Here is a 24619-nt window from a genome sequence, read left to right as displayed (position 1 = left end):
GGCTTGGGGTGGTGATAGGTTGATATCCAAGTACCTGAGAGAATGAGGGAATTTTTAAAATTTGTTTCTGAAATTATTTGGTTTTGAAATTATTTATTTTCAGGAAGTACAAATCTGGAGTGTTTTAAAAATAATAAATCTAACAGTAAATTTAATTACTGCAGCATAAAATCAGAGTAACTTCATTGTCTCATTTCTAGTAAGAAACATAGTTAGAAATTAAAAGATTGCCATCCCCAAAAAGGAAAAGCGTACTAAATCCCAGCATTTCCCTCTCCGCTGCTTCCTTGTCTTTCCTTCCTTGGCTAACAACGGAGTGTGAGCCATCAACTCCCTGCTGCAGCGTGTGGGTACCACAGAGTATTTGAAAATCCACGTTTTTCAGAGAATGGTGTCAGTCATTCCTCTGCTCTAACAGGCACAGCTGAGATGTCTCTTCTGCAAACGATCATCACTTTTCACGTGCACGCCTTCATGAAAGCTTGATGCCTTATGTCACTCTGCACAGGATATTTGCATTTTACCTCCCAGTAGAGTTAGAAGCCAAACAAACATTTTATTTTCCCCCAGGTTTATCCCAAATAGAAGCAGCTGGGCCATAAATAAACCTATTGAACTTCATATAAACGTCTGTTGTTCTCTGTGCACTTGATGAAACATGGATAGGATAGTTAAAATACAACAGTATCCATTGTAAAGCAAACACTAGTTACTGTGGTGCTTGTATGTGGCAGTGAGTAAAGCTCTCCTGGTGAATTGACGAGGCAAAGGTACGTGCAGGGACCTGCTGAAGTGCCAGCAGATGCTTTTTAATGGCTAGGTATTAAAACGTTCATATTTGACTTTATGAAGAAAAAGAAAACTGGGATTGACTTTTAAAATATTTATTTCTAAAACTTAAGCATGTTCATAATAATTTTTTCTAATATTCTTTTATGTTAACCTGTATTTGCAATCTTAATATAAGGAGGTTTTGTTTTGAAGTGGTGGCCGGTTGTTTGGCTGTATTTAATTCTTAAGTTGTTTTTCAGGGGTATGTAAGCAGATCAATTTTAATTTATGTAGTAATTATTGCTTTGGGGTGCCTTATTGCAGTGAAAATAAATTTTTATTAAAAAACCCTCATACCTTCATCATCTCTCACACAAAGAAAGATGATCTATATATTTTAAAATCAATTTATGTTTGTGAGTTCTCATTATCTTCTTAAATAAGATGGTGTTGCTTGAGGAAATAAAACAGTATTGCAGAGATGGTCAAGACTATTCTTGCAGAATTATGATAGTGTACAAGGGCAAGTCTGGTGCTTGGCTTTCTCGTCTGTCTCTTAGACAGCAGCTGGAAAGAACAAGTAGCATTTTATAAGATGTTTCATTCAAGAAAGTTGACTGAAAAAGCTAGATTTTATTTTTTTTTCTGTTGAATAAAGCCACAGGAAGTTTTACTTTTCAGAAACAGTGTTGATGTTTTAATAGTAAAAAATACAACTGTGTGCCACAGTACTTTTAAGAGTTTATAAAATAAAGCCCTATGATTTGTTTGATGAATTTAGTAGAGCTCTGCTGATGGATTGGTTGCTTCTTTGCGAGCTGCAAACCACAGTGGTCTTGAAAGAGCCATTCTCTTCCGTTGAATAACTGTGGCTGAAGGTTTGCATACTTCGTTGCTTCCAAAAGCTGAGTGTACGACATGCACCCAGCTCTCTGCACATCCCTGTTTTCCCTTCATCTCCCTCCATGCCGCTTCCTGGCACTCTGCTTCCAGAACCTGAAGCTGTTCACCAACCCCCTCAGTCCTCGACAGGGATTATGTGATCCCATTCCAGGGATTGTATGCTTCTTATTTCTCTTTTCTTGCCATGGGGTATACGTGCATACTTTTTTTCTTCCACTAATGTTAATACAAACCTCCTATAAACGTGAGCCCCTCAAGCAACAGAAAAGAAGCTGCTGGAAAAAACAGCCGAAGTGGACAAGTTCCCTGGCACAGCCCGGTACCTGGAAGTGGGAGGGTTTTCTGGTAGATGTATCCACTTGATTATTGGGATGGGGGAGAGAATAACAGCAAAAAAATTCCAATCCTGACACTTCAAAAAGAGTTGTTGACTTTTTGTTTCCACCCTTTTTTGGCAGTAGCTTGGAAATATCTGTGGGCTTGGGTGGAGCCAAGTGGCTCTTGGAGGAGAAAAAATACATCTGTGCTCATAGAGTCATTAAAAAAAAAAAAAAAGCCTGGTGAATTCTTCCTCTTAATTGTACTCCATTACTATAGGATGTGTATCAGAGCCTCTCTTCAATTTTGGCATTCATGTAGGGGCTAAAAGCCAGATCAGGAGCTCCAGAAAGCTGCTCCTGTATCCCATGCCTGGTGCCCGAGTCCTGAATGGCAGATGTTGTCAAAAAACAGTGCTTTATTATTGACGATTTTTATTAAAGAATGATGACAAATATGTCACTTCATTTGGCAATAATCTTTCCAAGCCTTCCCAATGTCAGTCAGACTGCGGAATGTTTTCTGACCTTGTTGAGTTTTGCTGTGGCCTGAGAATTATGTTGCTTTGTTCACCTATCTTCCTGTGCTCAGATTTGCCTCACTGGTTAACTACTCCCTACGTTGCTTTATTCGTTGCATTAATAGTACACCTGGAAAGAACCTGTTGTAAAGAAAAACTGCTTCTTGAGTCAAACACAGAAAAGCCTTGCTTTGTTTTTTTCAACATTGTTTCCTTGAAAGACCTTCTGTCTTACTGTACATTTTCTGCTCCTACAGCCGTGTGTTCACTACATGTCATTGGCAAAGTAAAAGTTCAATGGGATTTTAAGTATGTTAATAACCTGTCTTCTGTGTTTGTGTTACTCAGGCTGTGAAATTTGAGCCATATCATGACAGCGCATTAGCCAGATTTCTGCTGAAACGTGGTTTGAGAGTAAGTACTTCAAAATACAGCCAACTTGTGCTAAAGGTACTGGCATTGTTAAAACCTTTCATCAAGAAGTGCATACTGATTGTAGTATTTTTCTTTACCTCTAGAACAAAAGAATTGGTCACTTCTTGTTTTGGTTCTTAAGAAGTGAGATTGCCCAGTCCATGCATTACCAGCAGAGGTTTGCGGTCATCCTGGAAGCCTATCTTAGGGGCTGTGGAAAAGCAATGCTACACGATTTCATGAAGCAGGTTCAAGTAATTGAATGGCTGCATAAAGTCACGATGGAGATAAAATCAGTTTCTGCAGAAAAGTATGATGTCACTTCTCAAGGTATTTGCTGACAGGCATTTCTTTATTTGTAATGATATTGTTTTTTCTCTTTGGGTGTGAAAATCTAGGCATGAAATTGTGATGTTTATTTAGAAAATTCATGGATAATTTACTGTCAAAGGGCATCTTTATTACTTCTTTTAAAATGCCAGTGTAAATTAATATTGATTGAACCAATAAGACATTTGTTTGCTCATTCCACCCCAAAAGGGGAAGAATATCAATGTTCTAGACACGCAGTACTTTCCCATGCTTTGGCTTATCTTCTTGAACCTCACGCCATGCAGCTGGGAGACAGCTAAGTTTGTGTACATAACCCTTAGCTGAAGAAAGAAGCAATCCAGGACACAAATATTAACTGGAAATAAAGAGGAAAAGTGACACTTGCCAAGAAACACAGCCTTACCCTGGGCAGTCACTGAAAGACTCTTGGCAGGAGGACTGGGGAGGAGTCCAGTACAGCCCCCGCTGTGCCACAAAAGTAGCTGATGGACCAGCAGTGACTATACAGACTATACATCGCTGGGGTTTTGCAATGTGCTGAGCAGGGGTCCTGTGAGACACAGATGTGGTATCACTATTTCTAGTTCTTGTCAGCACTGCTTTGGAAGCCACAGTAGGGTTATGCAATGCCTGTTTACCTCTGGGTTTTGTCTGCATTTATTTTTTTTTTTTTCCCAGCTTCCTTAGAAGCTTGTCATGATTCCTGTTAGTTGCTTGGTGTTGGGAGTAAGTGCGAAAAGACATATGACAATATTCAGATGCAAAAAGTTGTAGAGCGACAAGCTCTTCCTGCATGTTCAGCCTGGTGTATTCCAGGCCAGAAGCCCTTGGTTCGGAAAGCCTTTCCACTCTGGTTCTGCAGAAGTGGCTGCTGTGGTGGTGTTTCAAAAGGAAGTTGAAGGAAAAATACATTTATGCTTCAGCATATAATTTAATTTGTTATGTTACGACATAGTGTGAGTTAGGGGGCTTATTGCACCGCTTTATAAAATCTTATTTCTAAACAACTTTCTAAAATTTATGTTAAAATGCTCTATAATTAAATATACTTGATCATAATTCCATGGTTTGGGAAGAAACTTTACAGCCTTGCAGATGCACATGTCTGTAACAGCACTGGTTTCCATAATACATTATCTTTGAAGGATATGTGGGCAAAGAAGAAAAGTTTCAAGAGAAAGCAATCACATTAACACCCACCAGGTTTTGAAGTTAAAGAATCTCTGTATGTAACGTGCAGCAGAACATTGAAAGATGACTTATATAATTGACATTTTCACTGAATAAGGCTTCCTGAAACTAAGGAGTGTCCTACTAATGCTATATCTAATTTAATTTATTCTCAGATTATTGAGGATATGGTTTTTCCCACAGGCACTTTCTACTTCTTAGATTTCTAAAAATGTATATCCTAACATTTCTTGTTAAGTTTATTGCTTCTTTTTGCTCCATCATTTCTAATATTCATAGCTGTTTATATTTTCAGTCTGAATGTTTCTGACTGTTTCATTTTGTCATGCAGCCTCATCTAATTCCTGTATTTATTTTTCTTCTTCCAGTATTTGTGGATTTTTTTAAAGAATAAATTCCTTCCTTTTAGATCCATATTAGTCCAGTAGCAGTCATGCTGTCATACTGTTTCTTTGACTTTTCATGTAGTCTCTGTGCTTATATTTGAACATAGCAAGTAATAATAAATAATTTCTGCAGATCATAGTATTACAACTTGCACAGGATTATCTGCTTTCATCACCATTCTGTGCTAGATGATTTGTCTCCCAAGAATGTGTCTATGCAGCTGTTTCTTCTCTTAAAATACATAGCACTTTGTTCTTAAGCCAGATCAACTTGAAAATTGTTTTAGCAAATGCCTTTACTTGCATTTTAAACTCAACTAATTCCTGATCTTTACTATCTTCAATTGGTCAGCATACAGTATTCAAATTACATTACAATAAGGAGACTTAATGAAATCAAGCTAGGTTTTTCTAGGAAATACATAGTTACATTTTAGAAAGCTGTTTCATGACCCAAGTTTTGACAGCCTGAGGGCTTTTGGGTTGGGTCTGTTTTTGAATTTGGTTTTGGTCTGTTTTTGAAAGGTATCTAATTATAAGGCACACTTATTAGCTCTGCTATATTGCTGTCAGATTTTTTTTTTCTACCAGAAGAGATACCACATTGGTCACCTGGCGCTGCTAGGTAGTTCTTCTCTAAAAACCTTTAGGATAGGTGTAACAGTTGTGTTCTGTGAGTTCTCAGGTAATTCTTCTGGCTTGAATGACTTAATTTGATAGCAGCTTTAGAAACGCCTTCATTTTCTGGACGTGACCCAGCAATGTGCGCTTGCAGCCCAAAAAACCAACCATACCCTGGGCTGCATCAACAGGAGCATGGCCAGCAGGTCAGGGAGGTGATTCTGCCCCTCTGCTCTGCTCTGCTCTGCTCTGGTGAGACCTCACCTGCAGTGCTGAGTCCAGCTCTGGAGCTCTCAGTACAGGGAAGGCATGGACCTGTTGGAAAGGGGCCAGAGGAGGGACACCAAGGTAATCAGAGGGCTGGAACAGCTCTGCTGTGAAGACAGGCTGAGAGTTGGGGTTGTTCTGCCTGGAAAAGCACAGGCTCCAGGGAGACCTAATCATGGCCTTTCAGTACTTAAAAGGGGCCTATGAGAGAGATGGGGACAGACTTTTTAGCAGGGCCTGTTGTGACAGGACAAGGGGTAATGGTCTTAAACTAAAAGAGGGGAGATTCGGGCTAGACATGAGGAAGAACTTTTTTACAATGAAGGTGATAAAATACAAGCCCAGGTTGCCCAGAGAGGTGGTAGATGCCCCGTCTCTGGCAACATCCCAGGCCAGTCTGGACGGGGCTCTGAGCAACCTGATCTAGTTGAAGATGTCCCTGCTCATTGCAGGGAGGTTGGACTAGATGAGCTTTGATGTTCGCTTCCAGTCCAAATCATTCTTTGATTGCATGATGTTATGATTTTGCATATAAAGTATTCAGGCCTGTATCTCCAAAATTACTTGAATATGTATATGCAACCTCTGCTGTGATGCTGCAGTTTTTTTTCTGACAGAGTTCAGGTCTTTGTCTTAACGTAGGGTAATACCCAGTATGTTTCTTGTGCTGCTAGCACCTGCTAGCTGAGATGAACAGAGTGCATCATATGTAGTATAATGTGTACCGTTCTAAGCTGAAGACTCAGAAGCTTGAGGTTTTATGAATGAAAAGATTCAGTTTATATGTGACTATTAAAACTTGTTCATATAAATATACAACAAATTTTCTTCTCACTGGAATGTGAGATTAACAAGGCTGCACTGTGAAACCAGTATCTTTATACTTGGAATCCTTATGTTTACAGTGTAATTGGCTCCAAGAATTCAAGAGCCATGAGTCTGTCTGCGAGAGCAATGCTTTTAAATGCCTCCATGGCATAAGGAAAAAATATTTTTAGGTGTGTTGTGCTGTGTTTTGTTTTTAAATGAAAGATGAGATTTTAATGTAATCTCCTGAATCTTCAGAAGAACACCAAGCACTGTGCAGTACTTCAAACACTGTAGCAGGAACATGACTTGTGAGGTTCTTAAAGACTTTGAGTATCTGAAGCAGCCCTGACCCTTAATAGTGCAAGTGAAAGAGTCTTCCTCTGTTCCTCAAATCAGGACATCCTTGAGGAAAGCAACTTTAAAAGTACCTAAATGGAGGAGGTTTTTGGCTAAATCATGATGCTTAACAAGTTTGACTACCTATAATATTTTTACCTTTCAACTTTAGACTTCATTGTGTTTTCTTACTTGTCATTGCAGTTATTGCACAGCTGAGACAAAAGCTTGAAAAACTACAGAGCAGCAAACTTCCAGAAAGTTTTAGAGTTCCATATGATCCTGGGCTCAGAGCAGGAGCCCTGGTGGTAAGTCTATTCTGAGTTTCTACAAATTCTTCTTGAAAATAACCCCTTATATTTGCAAGCGCGTGTCATTTGGTAAAAATTTTTACTGTTTCGTCAAAGGGTCTTATTTCACTGTGAATATGGTGACATTTTCATGGACTCAGTAAGTTTTTGTTCCCAAAGCTATTAGGATTTTTCTAAATGTGATGACATGCCACCCTGCGCTAAAAAAGTGCAACAACCCATAAAATCCTAATCATTAAATGGCAATTACAATGATTCCATTACTTTAATCCAAGATTTAACCAGGTAGCTGACTTTTTTTACATTAAATACCTGTATAAAACTGTTTTATCTGACTTCGGGGGCTCTGGGATATTCAGTTTCTGTTCCTTCATTTACTTTCTCTGTCTTACCCAGATTCATATCTGTCATTAAGGTTTAGGTCCAGACCTTCATCTTACTGACAGAAATGTCTATCATAGCTATTTCTGTTTTTTCAATGTATCTATGTTGCTTTTATTAGAAAACGCAATAAGATTTTGTTAGCAATAAATTAGAAAACACTTGGGTTTTTCTGTTTTGCTGCCTCCAGTTTTGTGGTGAGATTGCAGTGGCTTATGTCGACTTAAAAACAAGATTAATAAATCAGCAGATGTTTAGTGAAAGGGAATTGGCTCATGCATCTACTGTGCAATGCGAATTTTGGGTAAAGGAGCACCTAGAAGGTCTACGGATTCGCTTGATGAGTAGCAAGGAGCCTACAAGAAAAGAATCCCTTGATTTTTCTTTTAGCTAAGGACAGACAAACCATCCAACCTAAGGAATTGCCGACTAGCAGGGTACTCATTCGGGTAACTGATATTAGTTGTCTAAATCTGGCCTCGTTTCTGTTGAATAAACCTGTGCCTTGGTAGACAGGTGATAACTCCTCTGTCTTCAAGCTGAGAGAGTAAAGCACCTCCCAGCTGGGCGTGGCTGAGGCACTCTCAGTACAGAAGTCAATTCAAACATGGTTTGCTCAGAAATACAGAATTTGTGGCTTCTTAAATATTGTTTTCTCAATTGTATTTCTCTCTCTTTAGTCTTCTGTGTACAAAAATCACCAACTGCTTGACAAGAAGTTTATTTCAAAATTAAAGAAACCGTCTTTCTGCATTTTGTAGTTTTTCTTCACATGGGAAGTATTCAGCCCTACCAGGACTTTCGTAGATGAAGCAAGCAATAGATTTACAAGGGACGGTAGCTACATCTAAAAATAAATGGGTTAGAGCCTTTTTTTCTCCCCACAAACTATGTGAACAAAAATCTTTGATAAACTGTATTGGTAAGCTTTCATTTCATCTGATTTGTAAGGTAAATCCAGTTTCAGAGATCAAGGAATGTTTTTTCCTTTATCATGGACAGTGTTGGGCAGGTTCAGTGAGGCTTTATGTGGCAATTGAATATCATTCCTTACGTGTGTTTTCAGTGTGTTTCTTGTGGTATAACTGGTTGCAAGTTGGTAAAATACTCTGTAGCTGGTGTTTAAAAGGGTTAGTTGTGTTGACGTTCAAATACCTTGGCTAGCAAGCAATAATTGATGTGTATTTCACAGATAGAAAAATGTAAAGTAATGGCATCTAAGAAGAAACCCCTCTGGCTTGAGTTTAAATGTGCAGATCCAACAGCTCTATCAAATGAAACCATAGGCATAATCTTCAAACATGGAGATGACCTCCGTCAGGACATGCTTATTTTACAGGTATGATAGCTAAAATGTATAAAATTAGTAATGTGAATGTTTTTAAATGGTTTGTCTTTTCAGAAGTGTGTATACCTTATGTTTACTGTCCATATGAAATATGAGGTTGTCTTTTGTTCTTTAAGTGGTGTATGGTAAGGCTACCATCAAAACTAGATCTTCTTTCTTGTCCTACAGTTTTTTATGTTAGTGTGTTGTTGGTTAACCCCACTGGGACGGGGAAAGAGGAGATGAAGAGTAAAAACAAAAAAACTTGTGGGCTGAGACAAAAATTGTTCAATAAGCAAAGGAGAAGTGGAAGAAGGGAGAAAACCAAGTGACATAAAGTCCACACTCGCCACATCCCATGGGTAGACCAATGCTAAGCTAGTTCCTGCACAGAAGATGGCTAAGCTACCTAACCCCCTTCCTCTCTGTTTTATTGCTGAGCATGACATTGTTTAGCATGGAATATTTATTTGATTGTTTTGGCTCATCTGCCTGCTTGTGTACCCTCCCAACCTCTTGTGCACCCCCAATCTATTCACAGTGGTGCAGAGTGAGAAACAGAGGCAGCCTTGGTGCTCTGCAAACAATGTATTGTGTTGTGTTGTGTTGTATTGTGTTGGTCACACAGCATTGTGTTGGTCACCAGCCCCAACCCCAGCACCATACGAGCTGCTCTGAAGAAAATTAACTTCATCCCAGCCAGAGCCAGTACACACTGTTACCCTGTTTTCTTCTGCTGTGTGCCATGCATGCTCCACATTTTGGTGTTCTAGAGAAGGAATCTTCCTTAGTGCAAGATGACCAGTTTTTCTGATGAAGCATTTTTAGCATTTATTTATGAAATGAGTGAAGTTATGAATGAAAACCAAATCAGTAGGTAGCATTGATCTAGTAATATTTCAGTGCTTGTTCTGACAGAGTGCTTTGTTAAAACTTTTGGGGATATTTATGGGAAAAAATGAACATACTTGCTAATGCATTCAATCTCAACTAATGTAGAAATCGTACAATATGGTTTTTAGCAAAACATATTGTATTATTTAATTAATAATATATTAATTAATATACTTTCTGAATACTTAAAATACTTTCTAAAACAGAAGAGATAGCCTGGGCACAGGACGGATGAGGAAATATAACCTCTGGTTCCGTAACTGATAATCTTGAGTGGCTGCACGCTTTCTGTATTTATCTCTTAATCTGTAAAAGAGACAAGTAAGTTTAGCCCTATCTCAAAAGTCTGAGTGGTGTTATTTGTGTGAGTAAAACGTAATGTCCAGATATTTTCAAATAGCTTAGCCTATGCGTTTGTTTTTACTAGATTCTTCGAATTATGGAATCCATTTGGGAAGCAGAATCCTTGGACCTCTGTTTGTTACCGTATGGTTGTATTTCTACAGGAAACAAAATAGGTAAGTGGTCACACTTAACGTGATTAGAAATTCAAAATACCTTAGTTACAGAAGTTGTGTGCAGGAGAACTATTCTGGTGTGCACTGTGGTCCTGAGATAAATAGCGGTTCATTAGACTTTCTCTGTGCACCTTCAGTTACTCTTAGCGATGGTTCCTGCCCTTCCAGCGGGTGTCCTTCAGCTGCTGCCCTGGCTGAACCCACCGCGGTTCCTGTGCAAGTCCAACGTTTGGCGAGTTCTCTTTAATAACAGTATTTGGCATGAAAAAGCAGTGAAAGTGAGTGAGTTATACAAGAGGTGTTTTAATGAGATAGAGAAAAGAGTTGAAATAGCAGAACATTTATGGGTTTTTTTCCTGTCCTAAAGTTTTGTACCTTATACTACACAGAAGCAACAGCATTACTCAACAGGATGCTCAGGTGATATTTCAGGTGATATTAGTTCCTGCAGCACAGATGATGTGTTTTCCAGAATTCATGGTTGGCAGAAATGGAGTAGTTGCTTACAAAGCTTCTGGAGAACTGTGCAATGGTGTGGAGCAACCTGATCAGCTCTGGAAGAGTCCAATTACATCCAGAAATGCCAAATCGATGTATAATTTATACATCCTGATGGCTCTGTGTTTGGATTTGCATATATTTGCATATATTATGTACTCTAGCACATCCACATTGCACAGTTCCCTGGTATCCAGCTAATACGGAATTGACTGTAGAGTCAATTCTGCTGAGCAGTTCTTGAACGATTGGCTGGAGGAAAAGCCGCGTCAGTGTAGAAAAATTGGCCATGCCCAAAGGAAGCTATAGTGCTGAAAAAAGTACTTTGGCCGCTATAAACAGTGCATCAGTGAGACAGATTAGCAAGTACAGCTCTGCCATTTGCTTATAAAGCTTGAGTGTGTAAAAATTAACAAGTTTGTTAATTCCTGTCATTGGTTTGGCTGGCAATATGATAGTAACTGCATGGATTCATAAAATAATGAGAATATAAATATTGCTATTTGTCTCCCATGATCTCCAGCTTTTTAGTTCTTTCCTTTTTCAGCAATATATTTTGCTTTATGGATTGAAGAATAATGAACTGAGTCCCAGTAAAATTAAGAACTCTTTTCAACATATATCTGTAATGCACTTCCTCTCTAAAATACATTGCCACATAACATTTTTATCATCCTTTCTTTTGGCTTCAAGATATCTCAGCAATGCAAAAAACCCAAACTCACTGATAAAAATACATGGTAGAGTGACACAAGAGAGGTTTTTTTTTTCTCCTAATATAAGTGTTTTAAGATTAAATAAATTGTATTAAGGGATTTCTAATAATGAATGAAATGGAACATTACATCTCAAAACACTAACTGTAAATTTATAGAGGCTTGTTTTTTTTCCTGTCCTGTAGGTATGCTATAACAAACTTATTTTTTAGAGAGATTTTTAGGATTTAATTTAATTTTGTTTAAAATAATCTTAAGACAATGTAGTGTATTGAAATAATGGAGGAAGGTGAAGTAATTCTGCCAGTGATCCTAGCATTCTCGTATTCAAGTTACAGCCTTAATTATTCTTTCATAAATTCTCCCCGTTTTTAATCTCAAGGCAATAATTGTTTATTTTCCTATACGCACATGGGAGATGTAAGAATTCAGCATCCTTTCAGCACCGCAGTAGGGGCATTGTACGTAAAGACTCCTGTTCAATTTGGTGAGAGTACCTGCAGCCTAAATTAGTAATACCCAATGTGGACATCTTGATGTAGAGCTTGTGCTTGTTTGGAATGAAGCCAAAGTGTAGTGGCATGCAAAGGTTCTGTCACAAAATTCATATGTGGTCTTCTTCCAAGTTGCCTCTTCCCTCCATCTTAGTGTTTCCGTAGAACTTGAGGCAGTTTCTGTGTGTTGACTTGAGGACAGTGCCCCATTCTACACCGAACACAGGGAGGCAGCCAGGAGTCTCACACCTGGGATGGCCATCCCTTCTCCTGTAGACCTTCCTCTGTCTGTTGAAGACATCTGCATTCAGTGCAGTTTGCAATTTTGGAACATCTGTCCTCTCTGCTACTGTTGCCAAGTAGACCTCTGTAGGAGAAACTTTCTCTTCTACGTATCACTGATAGAAGATCATACCCTGTTCTCTCTCTCTTTGACATGGCCATATGTCCATGGCTCAGCAAGGCAATTATCACCACTTACTATGCTGCATCACTGCCAAATTTAAGAAGTTCAGGCTGGCACTCAATAGGAGGGGAGTACTTTAGTACTTTAGTACTGCAGGTGCCCAGAAGCCCACAGCGTGGTGCGTTTGCTGCTATGTTTCCTCTGATGGAATGCAGCCCAGCTGAGACCAGTAGAGGGAGATTTGTGAGCACAGGCAGAAGAAGCCTTTTCAACAGCTGGAATGTGACCTGGAGCTCATTTCCAGGAAGAAAACAACAGCTTGACAAGCACAGACCAAAACACAGAGCTTTTTAATTTTATGGTGTTGGTAGCGGGTTTTGAAGGTTGTGTTTCCATCATAGTTTTATTACAAACAAATTCAGGTCACTGTCAAGACAGAAAAAAATACCTCCGTGAGTTATTCAACCATTAAATCAGCTGTCTGTGGAAGGCAGGGGCAGGAAGAGATTACTGCCTTGTAACCCTGTTACAGAAGAGTTTGCACGTAATTCAGTAGTTGAAGAAGGGTAGGACTGTGTATAGATAGAAATTCATCCATTTCAGAGAGAGAGTCAAACTGAAACCAAATCAGAAACTGCTTGTAATCACTTTGTGGAGAAAGATGTATTTGTTTGCTTATTTATCTTTGAGCTGGAGCTGAAGCCATGCTTTTACCTAGAACTTGAACTTGAACCAGAGCAAGAAAATACATTCCCAGCTGCCAAATAAGTCTGGCTAAAATCTGGCTTTCCACATGCAGACATGCCCAGTACATGGACAGACTGCATTTGCCAGCCTTGGCTACAGTGCAGAATTGTGTTGTATCCTCTGTTTCTGCTTTTCTTTCTAGTTTCCCTTTCATCACATACCATGTTGGTATGAACAGTACCAGTCTGTATTTCTGCATCATATTGCTGTGATGTGCTGATTTGCCTTTGTGAGGTTCTGTTCAGTTTAGGGACAAACCTCTGGGCCCCAACAGCCAGAGCTTTCCACCAGCAATCCCACTGCTATACCTCACTGTGTACTGGTATTTGTGAACCTTTCTGTGCATATGCACACATAACCTTAGATTGGATTTACTGCAGGAGGGAGAGCTCTGTTCCTGTGCCACAGCTCTGGCAACACTTGTGTCCCCAGGTTGCTGCAAAGCTGCATCTTCTCTTCAGCTCCTCAAATCTGTGAAGTTGGAGAGAAGCTGGTGGGAATGTGAATGGTACCTGGGCGTATGTAGGGGATGAGGACAGGAGGTAGTTCCTTTCCTTGGGAAAACCCTTATGCAGATGATCGCTACTCATTGTGTGATTCTTTCCATTTTAAAAGGTTTTACATTCTCACAGAGGAGTTTAGGATGCCAGGCTAGTTACAAGTGCTGGCTGGTTTCAGCTGGGAATGAACCGGAACCGCTGTTACTTGTAAAATAAATTTCTGCTAACAACCTGTGAAATTTTGCAGTTGTTTTTTAAAAACACGCAGTATTACATTTAATTTGGTGTATTTTTGATTTAAATTTAATAACTATTAATTTCTGTAGGAATGATCGAAATTGTGAAAGATGCTACAACAATTGCCAAAATTCAGCAGAGTACAGTTGGAAACACTGGTGCATTTAAGGATGAAATACTAAACCAGTGGCTCAAGGAAAGATGCATGATTGAAGAGAAGGTGAGTTCTTTGAATTTTTAAGTAGGATTTTGAAATGCACCCTACTAATTTAGGAGCGCAGAGCCCATGCAGTTTTGTTTGTGTTATTTACACGAGCTTAAAAAATCCATTCATTTTCCTTGTATTCAGCCACCAGTGTCTGTGAAAGAGCCTTTGGAATCCAGCTGGCAGTTGAGTTCCCAAGAAACAAGATGCTTTAGAAATTACTGCTTTGTCAGTGATACTTAGAAGTGATATGTGAGGAGCAGATTGAAAGGACATATAGTAACAGTGAAAGGCAATGTAGTTTTAGAGGATTTAAATACAAGTTTGGATACTTACAACTCCTTTGCTTAGGTGGGTCCAATGACCTACTGGAGCTTTCTGGCAGTTTTTTTTCTCAGTGTGGAAAACTCTGTGGTTATTTTATTTGTCCTAAGGGATAGAACCCGCTCGCACAATACAGTGAGCGCGATGCAGGGCTGTGATCTGAATCTGCTGTGCAGTGGTGTATTTTATAAGACAGTTTGCCTAACTGTTCCTAGATACGTGTCAACAGAAAGGCATATGACTTTGAGAATGACAGAATTTAGTTTCTAGCATTGAAGCATGTAACATCTCTAAGATTTCTTTTTAGTTTCAGGCAGCTGTGGAAAGATTTGTTTATTCTTGTGCTGGATACTGTGTGGCAACCTTTGTGCTTGGAATAGGAGATAGGCACAATGACAACATTATGATTACAGAAACAGGTGAGTTATTTTTTGGAAATTTCATAGAAGAAGTGGGGACTGTCTATACTTCACTACATTTAATTGTTGTTTCAATAAATAATGCATTTAACAATGAATGAAGAGACAGTCCAGATTTGTCGGCAGCGCTTAAAAGTTCAGGTCCTCCTGTGGCGTTGAAGTGTATTGTCAGCCCTTTTGGCCTTCATATAGGCTCTAGATATCTATCATTAATAATGTCTTTTTCAAGAATGAGTTTGTTACAAACTAAGCCATGAGGAATGTGAAACTATTTTTGGTCTAGATCTAAAAGCCAAAAAACTTTATAAAGCAGACAGCTATTCACCTGTCTAGAGAGTGGATGTGTTTCTGACAGTGGTTAGTGGAACCATGTCTGTGTCAGAATTCAGATGTTACTGGACTATTTTCACTTCCAAGGAACATAATTGCTTTATATACCTTTGTAGAAAATCCTAGAAAATAATTGTACATGGATTGTATTGGTTTTGCTGCTGAAGTCTGTGGGACGGTTACAATCCTCTTGAAAGAACTGCATTTTTTTGGAATTACAAACTTTGGGAATTATTTCTGTAGCTTCTCATTGGTTCATCCCTAATTTCACTTATCTATGGAAGCCCCAGAAAGGACCCCAGAACAAACACTACATACGGAGGGGTTTTATTTGGTCTAAGAAATTCACTTCCAGTTTCATGACTATCTTGCTTCATAATTAGTCTTTACATAATGCTAAGGGACAGAAAATACTTTTGGGCTCAATTAGAAAGCTGTATATTTAATATTAATCATATTGTAGTTAAAGTTTTACCAGTTGAAGGCTAGAGAGACAATGTACCCTGAAGGCAGAAATGAGCTAATTGAAAACTACAGTAAAAAAGTTTGCCAGAGTCCTTGAGGGAAAAACAGACAAAGAAATGTTGTAGTTTCAACATTATATATCATATAATGCAATGTTAGTGCCCATTGGCAGAAAATGAGGAACAGGTCAGTAGAAAACAGGGAAAGGAATGTTACTCTGTTGTGGTGGGAGCAGGTTGGCCTTGGAGTCTTGAGCCACAGCAGCCAGAAGGGTGTCAGTCCGAGACGTCTGCAGAGGGTGTCAGGTTTGGGGTCAGTTGGGACAACTCAGAAACTGGCTGAAAGGCTGGAACATCTAAGGATGTTCCACCTAATGATCACTGTTCAGTGTCATCTTGGCTCTGAGCAACCTGATCTAGTTAAAATATCCCTGCTCATTGCAGGGGGGGTTGGAGTAGATGACCTTTGAAGGTCCCTTCCAACTCAAACCATTTGACAATTCTATGATTTTATCTTTCTGTATACATGTACATTACAAAGCTGGTTTTAAGTAACCGTACTCTTTTATCCCTACATCATCTCTGCTAGTGAAAGCAATAAAGTAATCTGAAGAACAGCAGCACACTCCAGTCCTGTAGGTGTAGTGATCCTTTTTCTTTGCTGTCCTGGGACCTGATACTGTATTACAATCTCGAAAGTTATGCAAAGGGTAACAATGCAGACTTCTTCTGCACAGTACAGGGTGGTTTAAAAATCAGTAATGAAGGTCTGTGAGGAAGAAGCAGGATGTTCTGGTGAATTACATTAGCCAAGGAGCTGGCTAGCACCAGAATCCCTTGGCTATTTGAAACACAACCCACAAGCCTTTTCCATGTAGTGCTGGGAGCTGATAGTTATAGATCTGAGGCACAAGCTTTCCTTGGTTGATTTTTGAAAAGCTGTGAAAATACAGCAGTTCTGCCTGTTTTATAACAACTGCCAAAGATAAATAAAAAGTAACTTTACCAAGAGGACATAATTGTATATTTCAAAAAAGAAGAGAGAAAATAGAATTTTCTGGTGAACTAAAGAGGGAACATATATACTCTAAAAAAGAGGGCTTGGAATTATTGTGAATACAAGTAAGTGTCCATGGCAGTTTAGTGTATTTGAGTCTAACTGTGACTACTTCTTCTCTTATTAAGGTAACCTTTTCCATATTGATTTTGGCCATATTCTTGGGAATTATAAAAGCTTCCTTGGAATTAACAAGGAAAGAGTTCCTTTTGTGCTGACTCCAGATTTCCTGTTTGTCATGGGGACTTCCGGAAAGAAGACAAGTCTCCATTTCCATAAATTTCAGGTAAGGGTGAATATCTAGCTGCAAATCAAAGCAGTGGTTTTTAGCGTCTGAAATGAATATCAGTGCTATAATTTTCAAAGATCTAGGCTCTTGGGTATTATGTTAATTAGATTTACTGAATCATAATGCAATTCTGGGATATTTTAGGCCCAACTAAGAGCAAAAATTATCTGTAGGATTATGGGAGCTAGAATTCAAACATCTACAAAACCGCATTGAAAAGCTTCATTTAGCAGCAGACCGCGTAAGCTGTACTTTCTTTGTTTCTTGTCTTGATCGAAAATACCTTGTAGAGGGCTTCAGTGTTTGTGCCGTTAGAGGAGACTGGGAGCACTAAGTAGAGCCTTGTGTGTAGTACGAGCAGGTGGGTGGCATTTCTTCGGTGGCTCTGCTGGTCTTATTCCCTCCTGATTCTGCCCTCGTGGGCTGGGGCTTGGACTGCTGCATGGGAATGGAAATCTGCAGTGACCCTGAGCTGTGTCAGGTTCTAGTCTTGTGAAGTGAATGGACTTAACGCTCTGAAAGAGAAGGAAATCTGTTCTATTGTAGCTTCTATGTGAAATTGAGCCCCTCTGAAGCAGTTGTGATTTTTCAAGCTTGTTTAGGAGCAACACAAAATGCTGTTTAGCATGTTTAATGAAATGGCTGAGCAGAAGTAAATGAATGTCTGGGGTGTTATTCCTTGGCTCATCTTTAGGGACTGCAAATAAGTGCTTGATTTAGAAAGCAGGTTCCGTATCATATGAAAAGTCTCCTCCAGAGTGTGAGTCAAAGGAAAAGCCAAACTTAGATGTTCAGGATTCCCTGTGAACAAACCAGTCTCTCTGTCCTGAGTCTAGTTTTTCAACCTGAGTACCCGATTAACGTTCTTATTGTTGGATAGTGCATATGTTGCTTTGAACATACACGTGACTGTACGGCAAATAACGAGGCAACTGTCACCCTTGAGCCCAGACTTCTGAAAATAACTAAAGAACCAGGTGCGATTTTTGAGTCTTTGTTTTGCACAAGGACTGTCTGTATCATGGCACGGGTGTTTTGAAGGGGGCTTGTAGCTCAGATTTCAGGGCAAGTGGGTTTTGCTGTGGGAGGGCAGTGCTGAGCCCAGGCTCTCTGAGGAGCCGGTGAGCGGTGCTGCGTGCGGGAAGGGTGTGTGAGCCATGAGCACGTGTGGGGCTGAAACACCACTGGGGGTGTGTCGTTTCATAGAACACCTCTGCTCTGGAAGCAGAAAATAGTTGAAAAAGTGAAAATGCCTAAGTGGAGAGCTGGAAGACAAGCAACCTGTCAGTGTAATAAGGTAATGTTGTGTTCGTGTATATGGATCATCCAGCGTTTTAGAGAATACCTGACCTTTCCTTCAGCAACCGGAATACCCAAAGCACTAGGAGGTGACTTCTGTCTTGGCCGTGCCTTCATCAGACAGCCCTGCGTTTGGCTGAATATACATTCTGTCACTCTGGTATGAGTTTGTTAAGTACTGCTGCCATGCAGAGGGTTTAGGAGTCATGACAGTGCCAGTCATTTCCGCTGGTGTCGTTAACCAGCTGAGAGGTGATTAATGTGCTTTACCTTTGTGAACTGTGACTGTGATGTGTGAGCTGGTCCGTTTAAATGGAATGATTTAGACACACGCAACAGTAATACTGACCCAAAAATGCGCCTTAGTGTACAGTTGCTGCAGTAGTTACTGTTTATAAACTGCTATTCTGGTAGTACATTAAAATGCTTTCCTGCTTCAAAGACCAATAAAATACTTCCATAAAAGTAAAATAGTAACACAGAGCAAGATCTGCATCACATATTTTGCTGTAAAATATGGGGGTTTTTAATTACATGGTCAGAGTAAAAAAATACACAAAATTATAGCTTTACTTTTCAACTGGCTGGATTAATCATGTTTCCTAATATTGAGGGATTCATTCAGTGTGCCTGCTGACTCATTCCTGTATTAATGGAAAAGTCTCAGCATTTGTCCTTTATTAATTTTTGAGAGCATATCTCATTAATTGGTACTTTCACCTACATTAAAATACCTTGTAGTTGAGAGGAATCTTTTTTAAAAATTTTATTTCTCTGTCACGTATTAGATACAGTCCACACAGATACATGTGTTAGCCGTAGCTCATATTGCAGGTGTCAGAGGAGTTTAATTAGACAAATAATTTTGACCAAGGTTCACTGCAACAGAGTATAATTTGTTATTAGTAAACTTCTGAAGCTGTCAGTGGCCTGGCAACTTTTCTGGAACTAGCAATAAAGCTTGTTCCTATTAGCTCTTAATCTAAATTTTACTTCCATTTTTGTTAGCATTCCTTACGATGGTGTAATGAAAATTAGATGCCAGAGGTTATTAATGACATTACAGAAACACTCAGTAGGAAGCAGCATTTGATGGTTATTTGTCCTAATCACAAATACGTATTTAAGCATAACTTAATCTGATAAGTATTTTTCTGTTCCATCCATGAATTTTTCAGCTGCCTTAGTGCTGCCCAAATTTCTCTTGCTGCAGGTGTCAGATGTGGTGGCTTTTCCTTTCGAGCCTTTGGCTGAAACCCATGTAACTCTCTTACTTCTATGTACACGTGACTTTTTCCCTTCTTACTTGTAGAAACCCTTGAGGGAGCCTCATCTGGTTTTTGTAGTCTTTTGAGCTTTGTCTATCTACCTAGTATTAGTTTGCCTAAAATTGTCTTTGCTAGTTTAGCGTGTGTTTATTTTATTATATTGATTTTACTTAAGTAATAATTCTTCCATTACTTTGCTGATTTGATAATATAGAGATCTGTTTTTTCAGTACTTATCAACTTCTTCTGTACCATTTGTTTACAAATGCTGGTGTATCTGATTGTCAAATAAAGGTGACAGAAAGCAAAAGGGTGTGCAATTCATCATGGAAAAATATTTATTTGTAGTACATTGTACAGAGAAGGGATGGCCTGTGTAACAAAACTTGGACACTTTCTATTATAAAAATGCCTGACCTTTACGATACTAATACTTAGGAGAGTTTCAAGCTCTCAAAATAATTATTCTTTATTCTGTCTATTGGACAACAGGATGTTGTTTTTTCCTCAGCTCTCCTCCTTTTGCCTATGGCTTTAGATCAGTTAGCAGCTTTCTTCTTGATCCCACGGCAAACATCTACGTATCCTTGACACATACGTATGTGTTATTTTTGGTTCTCACTGCCTCTCTCCGGAGTGTAAAAATTAGTTTTCTTAGAAGATGTTAATTAAAAACTCCACTCAGTTTCTGTCTGAATAAATAACTGTAACAGGCAGATACAGATTTTTTAAGATCTTCTGAATTCTGGAAGGACCGTCTTTGAGATGCAGTGATGCCAGGTTCTCGACTGCATAATTGTTCTATCTCATATACCGGCAGTAGTGAGATGCATCATCCATAGAGAAATGTAAAACCTTCTTTGATATAACTATAAAGAGCTTTCATCTCTTCCAAGCGGAACAAAACACACACGCACTCTTGTGACAAGATTTCCCTGTTTGAAGTTTATAATACATAAGTAGACTTTTTTTTTTTTACTTTTTTTTTCTCTCGTGTCATGGAGAGAAACTAATCCCTGTGATAAGATGATGGTATTTTCTGCTGTAAATTGTGCTTTGACCATTGCAACTTATCTTTTGCTTCTGTAGAGCTAAACTAACATTAGAGTTGTAAGTATGATCTTATTTCAGGACAGAATTTATTTGGGAACAGAGCAAAAGATTGAAGGGCCCAGGCAATAGGGAAGAAGAAACCCTACAGACAGATCTTCAACATATCATCTTGCTTCCTGAGCATCTTCTGACCTGTCTGGTTGGTTCTCCTGGCGTTGCTGATGTGAACAGTGATAAATGTTAAGATGATTTGTGCAATTCTAGCTGTTTCTAAGGAAGAAGAAAGCATACACCTTGTCAAAAATAAATGGTGTTCTAGAGGGCTGATGAGATTTGGTGGAGCTTATAAAATATTTGGATTTCTTAAGAATTCTTTAAAAAATTCATATGCATTTGTGGAAAGGTTAATTAGCATTGCTTCAGCTTTGGTTTTAATAGCAACAACCTTCTTGGAAATATTTTTCATCTTTTTACATTACTGCATTGCAGGCCCAATTTCACTTTCTGATATATGATTTCTTCATTGCATTGTCTTCCTTAAGATGTTATTTCTAAAAGTAAATGAGTAATAAATTCAATATAAGAAACAATTATTTCAGTTTATGTATTAGTCACTTAGCATTAAATATTCTTTTCAAAAGCATTGCGTGTTTTTCCAAGCTACCTAAGTTTTCTTCTTGTAGAGGTTATGTTTTTAAGCACAAATTACTTCTATATGGAAGTGAAAAGGCTATTAAAAAAATGTATGGAATCCAATATCGCCATATATAAGCATGGAAGTCCTACAGCCAGGCAGTGTGCCTGGAAACTAGGGCAGTCAGCTGGAAACATTTCTCAGAACACCAAGCCTGAAAAATCTTGTCCATTAAATAAGCCAGCACCTCTGCAAAATAGATAGATAGATAGATAGATAGATAGATAGATAGATAGATAGATCCATAGATAGGCGGACAGATGGATAGATATGGGTATCTATAAAATGAAGAGCAGTCTGTGGGACTACGGTGGGTCTTTGGATTCCCTGACAGAGGCCCTGGGAACAGAAATTAGCCTTGAAGATACGAAGATGGGAGTAAAGGAGTATCCGGAGATGTTGAGGATGTACCCATGAGAGAGAAGGGAGTAAAAGAGTAACATTGATGATAGCAAAAATAGCCAATGAGATGTTACTGCTCTAACTTGTAACCAACAGTGAAGAGACACGTGAATTGGTAAAACTGTATAAAAATGCACTTGCGGCAGTAAATGGCATCTACTACTTTCATCCTGGAAGAACTTGGTCTATGTCGTTTGTCCGTCTCAACCACGACAGCAGTCCCCTGGAGGTGCTGCTTTATTTAGTATCACTTGCCAGCCCATGGTTTTTAAAAGGGAACGTACCAACTGGAAAGGAAGACAGTGAATTGTTTCCATCTCTTTTAACAGCCACAGAAAGACATCATACGACAGGGAAATTGGAAATTTTGGTGAAGCTAAGGTTTTATGCTTTAGTAATTGATATAATATTATTAAAAAGAGCCTTTAGTTTGTGCAACAGTGCCTGTTGCCCCAAGGTGTGGGGGTGAATTGAAGTAATAGCGAGTGACGGAGGCAGAAGTTCACTTCACGTTCCTGCTCAGGTGAATGGCTCTGTTGGGTGTCCTCTGATGTCCTCGAGTCATTGAATAGTGTTGGTGATTGAGAGTCCTGTGAAAATCCTACCCCATTCCTCTCAGCTCAACTCAATTAACAGAAAATTCTTCTCTCCTGTAGGACGTATGCGTGAAGGCTTATTTAGCTCTTCGACATCACACAAACCTGCTGATCATCCTGTTCTCCATGATGCTAATGACTGGAATGCCCCAGTTAACCAGCAAAGAGGATATTGAATATATCCGGGACGCGCTGACAGTAGGGAAAAGCGAAGACGATGCCAAAAAGCATTTTCTTGATCAGATAGAGGTTTGCAGAGATAAGGGCTGGACTGTGCAATTTAACTGGTTTTTACATCTTGTGCTTGGAATCAAACAAGGAGTAGAAAAGCATTCTGCTTAACATTTTATGTAAATGAACTGTGGGTGTAAATAGGAGGTTAGTGAATCTACATGTTATTTATGCATTCCGAATAAATGAGCAGTCAAAATTGCCTTTACTTTGCTGGCAGCTTAAATGGATCTTCTGAAAAGGCAAAGGACTTTTGCTCTGCCCCTCCAGAAGATCTTCCTGCAGTTAAGATTACTTTTTTTTCTGTAATGTCTAATGACACTTCATGTTTCTGGATTCTTTTAACTAGTTGCTTTGCTGATGTGGCCTGCATTTTTCTTGTTTTCTTTAGTAATAATTTCAGATAAATACGAAGGAAGAGCTTGAGTAAGATGATAACCTGCAAATCCAAATAGAAATCCCCTATGACATTAGCTTAATTGTTCATGAGGGTCAAGCGCTTCAAAAGCAGAACAATCTATTTGAAAATCTATGGTTATATTGAAATGTCTGTAAGCAATTAACTTCTTTCTCAGGGTGCCTTACACTCAAGTGTTCTTCACCCTCATCTTTCTCTTTTGTCCCTTCCTTAACACTTTGTCCTATTTGGATTTTTAATATGTTGTTAGTGAAAAACAGCTTTGACTCCACCACTAGAGAAAATTACCTTACTATTAGTGTAGCCTGACATACACAACGGAGCTTGACTGTCCCGCCAGAAGAACTTCAGAGTTACCTGGAACTTCCTCAGGTTTGAACCTGAAATTCTGAAGGTTTAATTTTGAAAGGTTTTTTTACTGTATTTTTAATGGGGAACATCCATATTATCTTACAGATTATATTCCTACTGTAAAGTTACTATAATTCCACCTGTGTAGTAAAAGCTTTGTAGAAAAAGCAATGGTACTTCTTTGCTCCTTGGAGAAGACTTCTTATGTAAGAGAGTAATTGACATTTTACCAAATACTCAAGAAACCCAAAGTTATTTATTCTTTGGTAATATATTTTCAGGATATACCTAGAAGGAATTAAATGTAATCTTTAAAATTATGTATATTTTGCTATTTATTTTTAAATTCCTTTAAGAGACTATACTACTGAAAAGCTATTTATGAAAGAAAAAAACCTTATCTTTAATTTCAATATTTAAACTTAAAAGAGGAAAAAATGGGCAGTGTTAAGTAGAATTTTAACTTCTCTACTGTAGGAAGCTGGCAAATCATCAAGTTTGCCTATGGTAGGAAAGGAAAAAAATTTATAGCATGAATTATTAGTCTTTGACTTGAATTATTATGGTATCTTTCCTGCTAGTTGATTTTTACCAAAGACAGAAGGTGGCTTACAATGTTGCTTTTTTGCACTTGTGCCCATGTAATTCCTTCTTTCATTGTAGTTTTACATGGGTTTTACATTACGTATAAATGACTAACTGAATTTTTAAATTCTGGTATCATTTGCTTCGATCATTTCACAGAACTGTTAAGATTTTAACTACTGTTACCAGTGTTACTACTGAGTGTATTCTTGAAGGATTTTTAATAACTGTACTGTAATTGGTGTCTCGGTTATGAGACATGGCCAATCTGTTCTTGAAATGTAGATGTTTAATTGGTTACTGTGCACAACAATATTTTTACCGTATATGGTGGACTCTAGTTAGGGAAATTAAAGAAGTTAAAGTGTCGAATATCTTGTTGTTCTGTTACATTATTATTCTGAACAAGATAGGCTTAAGACCATACTAAAATATAAACTAAATGATGAATATTGTCTGTAAAATGATATTTTTAGAATTGTATTTTGTAGATCTGAAATAAATGGACATGTTCTATTCACTTGATTATCATTCATGAATATGCACTTTTGCCCAAAATACACATAAATATTTTTTACCCAGTTACTTAAAGACTATGTAATCTCAGTAAGAAATCATATTCACAGTCACACTCAGAGGAATTGTTTTAGCTCCATATTAATAACTCTGCACAATGTCAGATACCTAAAATTTTAATAGTCTATAGTATTAGAATTGCAATTATTATAATTGTAA

General features: G+C 38.4%; 1 protein-coding gene across 3 annotated transcripts in view; it reads left to right on the top strand.

The window, feature by feature from the left end:
* The window catches only part of PIK3CG (phosphatidylinositol-4,5-bisphosphate 3-kinase catalytic subunit gamma), a 33974-nt gene extending 9570 nt beyond the window's left edge, over positions 1 to 24404 (top strand). For 2 of the 3 annotated variants that reach the window (XM_065839140.2, XM_065839149.2), the window contains exons 3-11: positions 2861 to 2926; positions 3031 to 3256; positions 7075 to 7178; positions 8755 to 8901; positions 10211 to 10301; positions 13989 to 14119; positions 14736 to 14847; positions 16827 to 16984; positions 22360 to 24404. In XM_065839140.2, the coding sequence (XP_065695212.1) occupies positions 2861 to 2926; positions 3031 to 3256; positions 7075 to 7178; positions 8755 to 8901; positions 10211 to 10301; positions 13989 to 14119; positions 14736 to 14847; positions 16827 to 16984; positions 22360 to 22641 (1317 nt within the window). In that variant the 3' untranslated portion in view covers positions 22642 to 24404. The other variant, XM_065839175.2, reaches the window with a different exon arrangement.
* The last annotated feature ends 215 nt before the right edge of the window (positions 24405 to 24619 follow it).

Source organism: Patagioenas fasciata, chromosome 1 (assembly GCF_037038585.1).
Source record: "Patagioenas fasciata isolate bPatFas1 chromosome 1, bPatFas1.hap1, whole genome shotgun sequence".
NCBI classification, from domain to species: Eukaryota; Metazoa; Chordata; class Aves; order Columbiformes; family Columbidae; genus Patagioenas; species Patagioenas fasciata.
The sequence above is the reverse complement of the archived record's forward strand: the minus strand, read 5'-3'. Positions and strand labels throughout refer to the sequence as shown.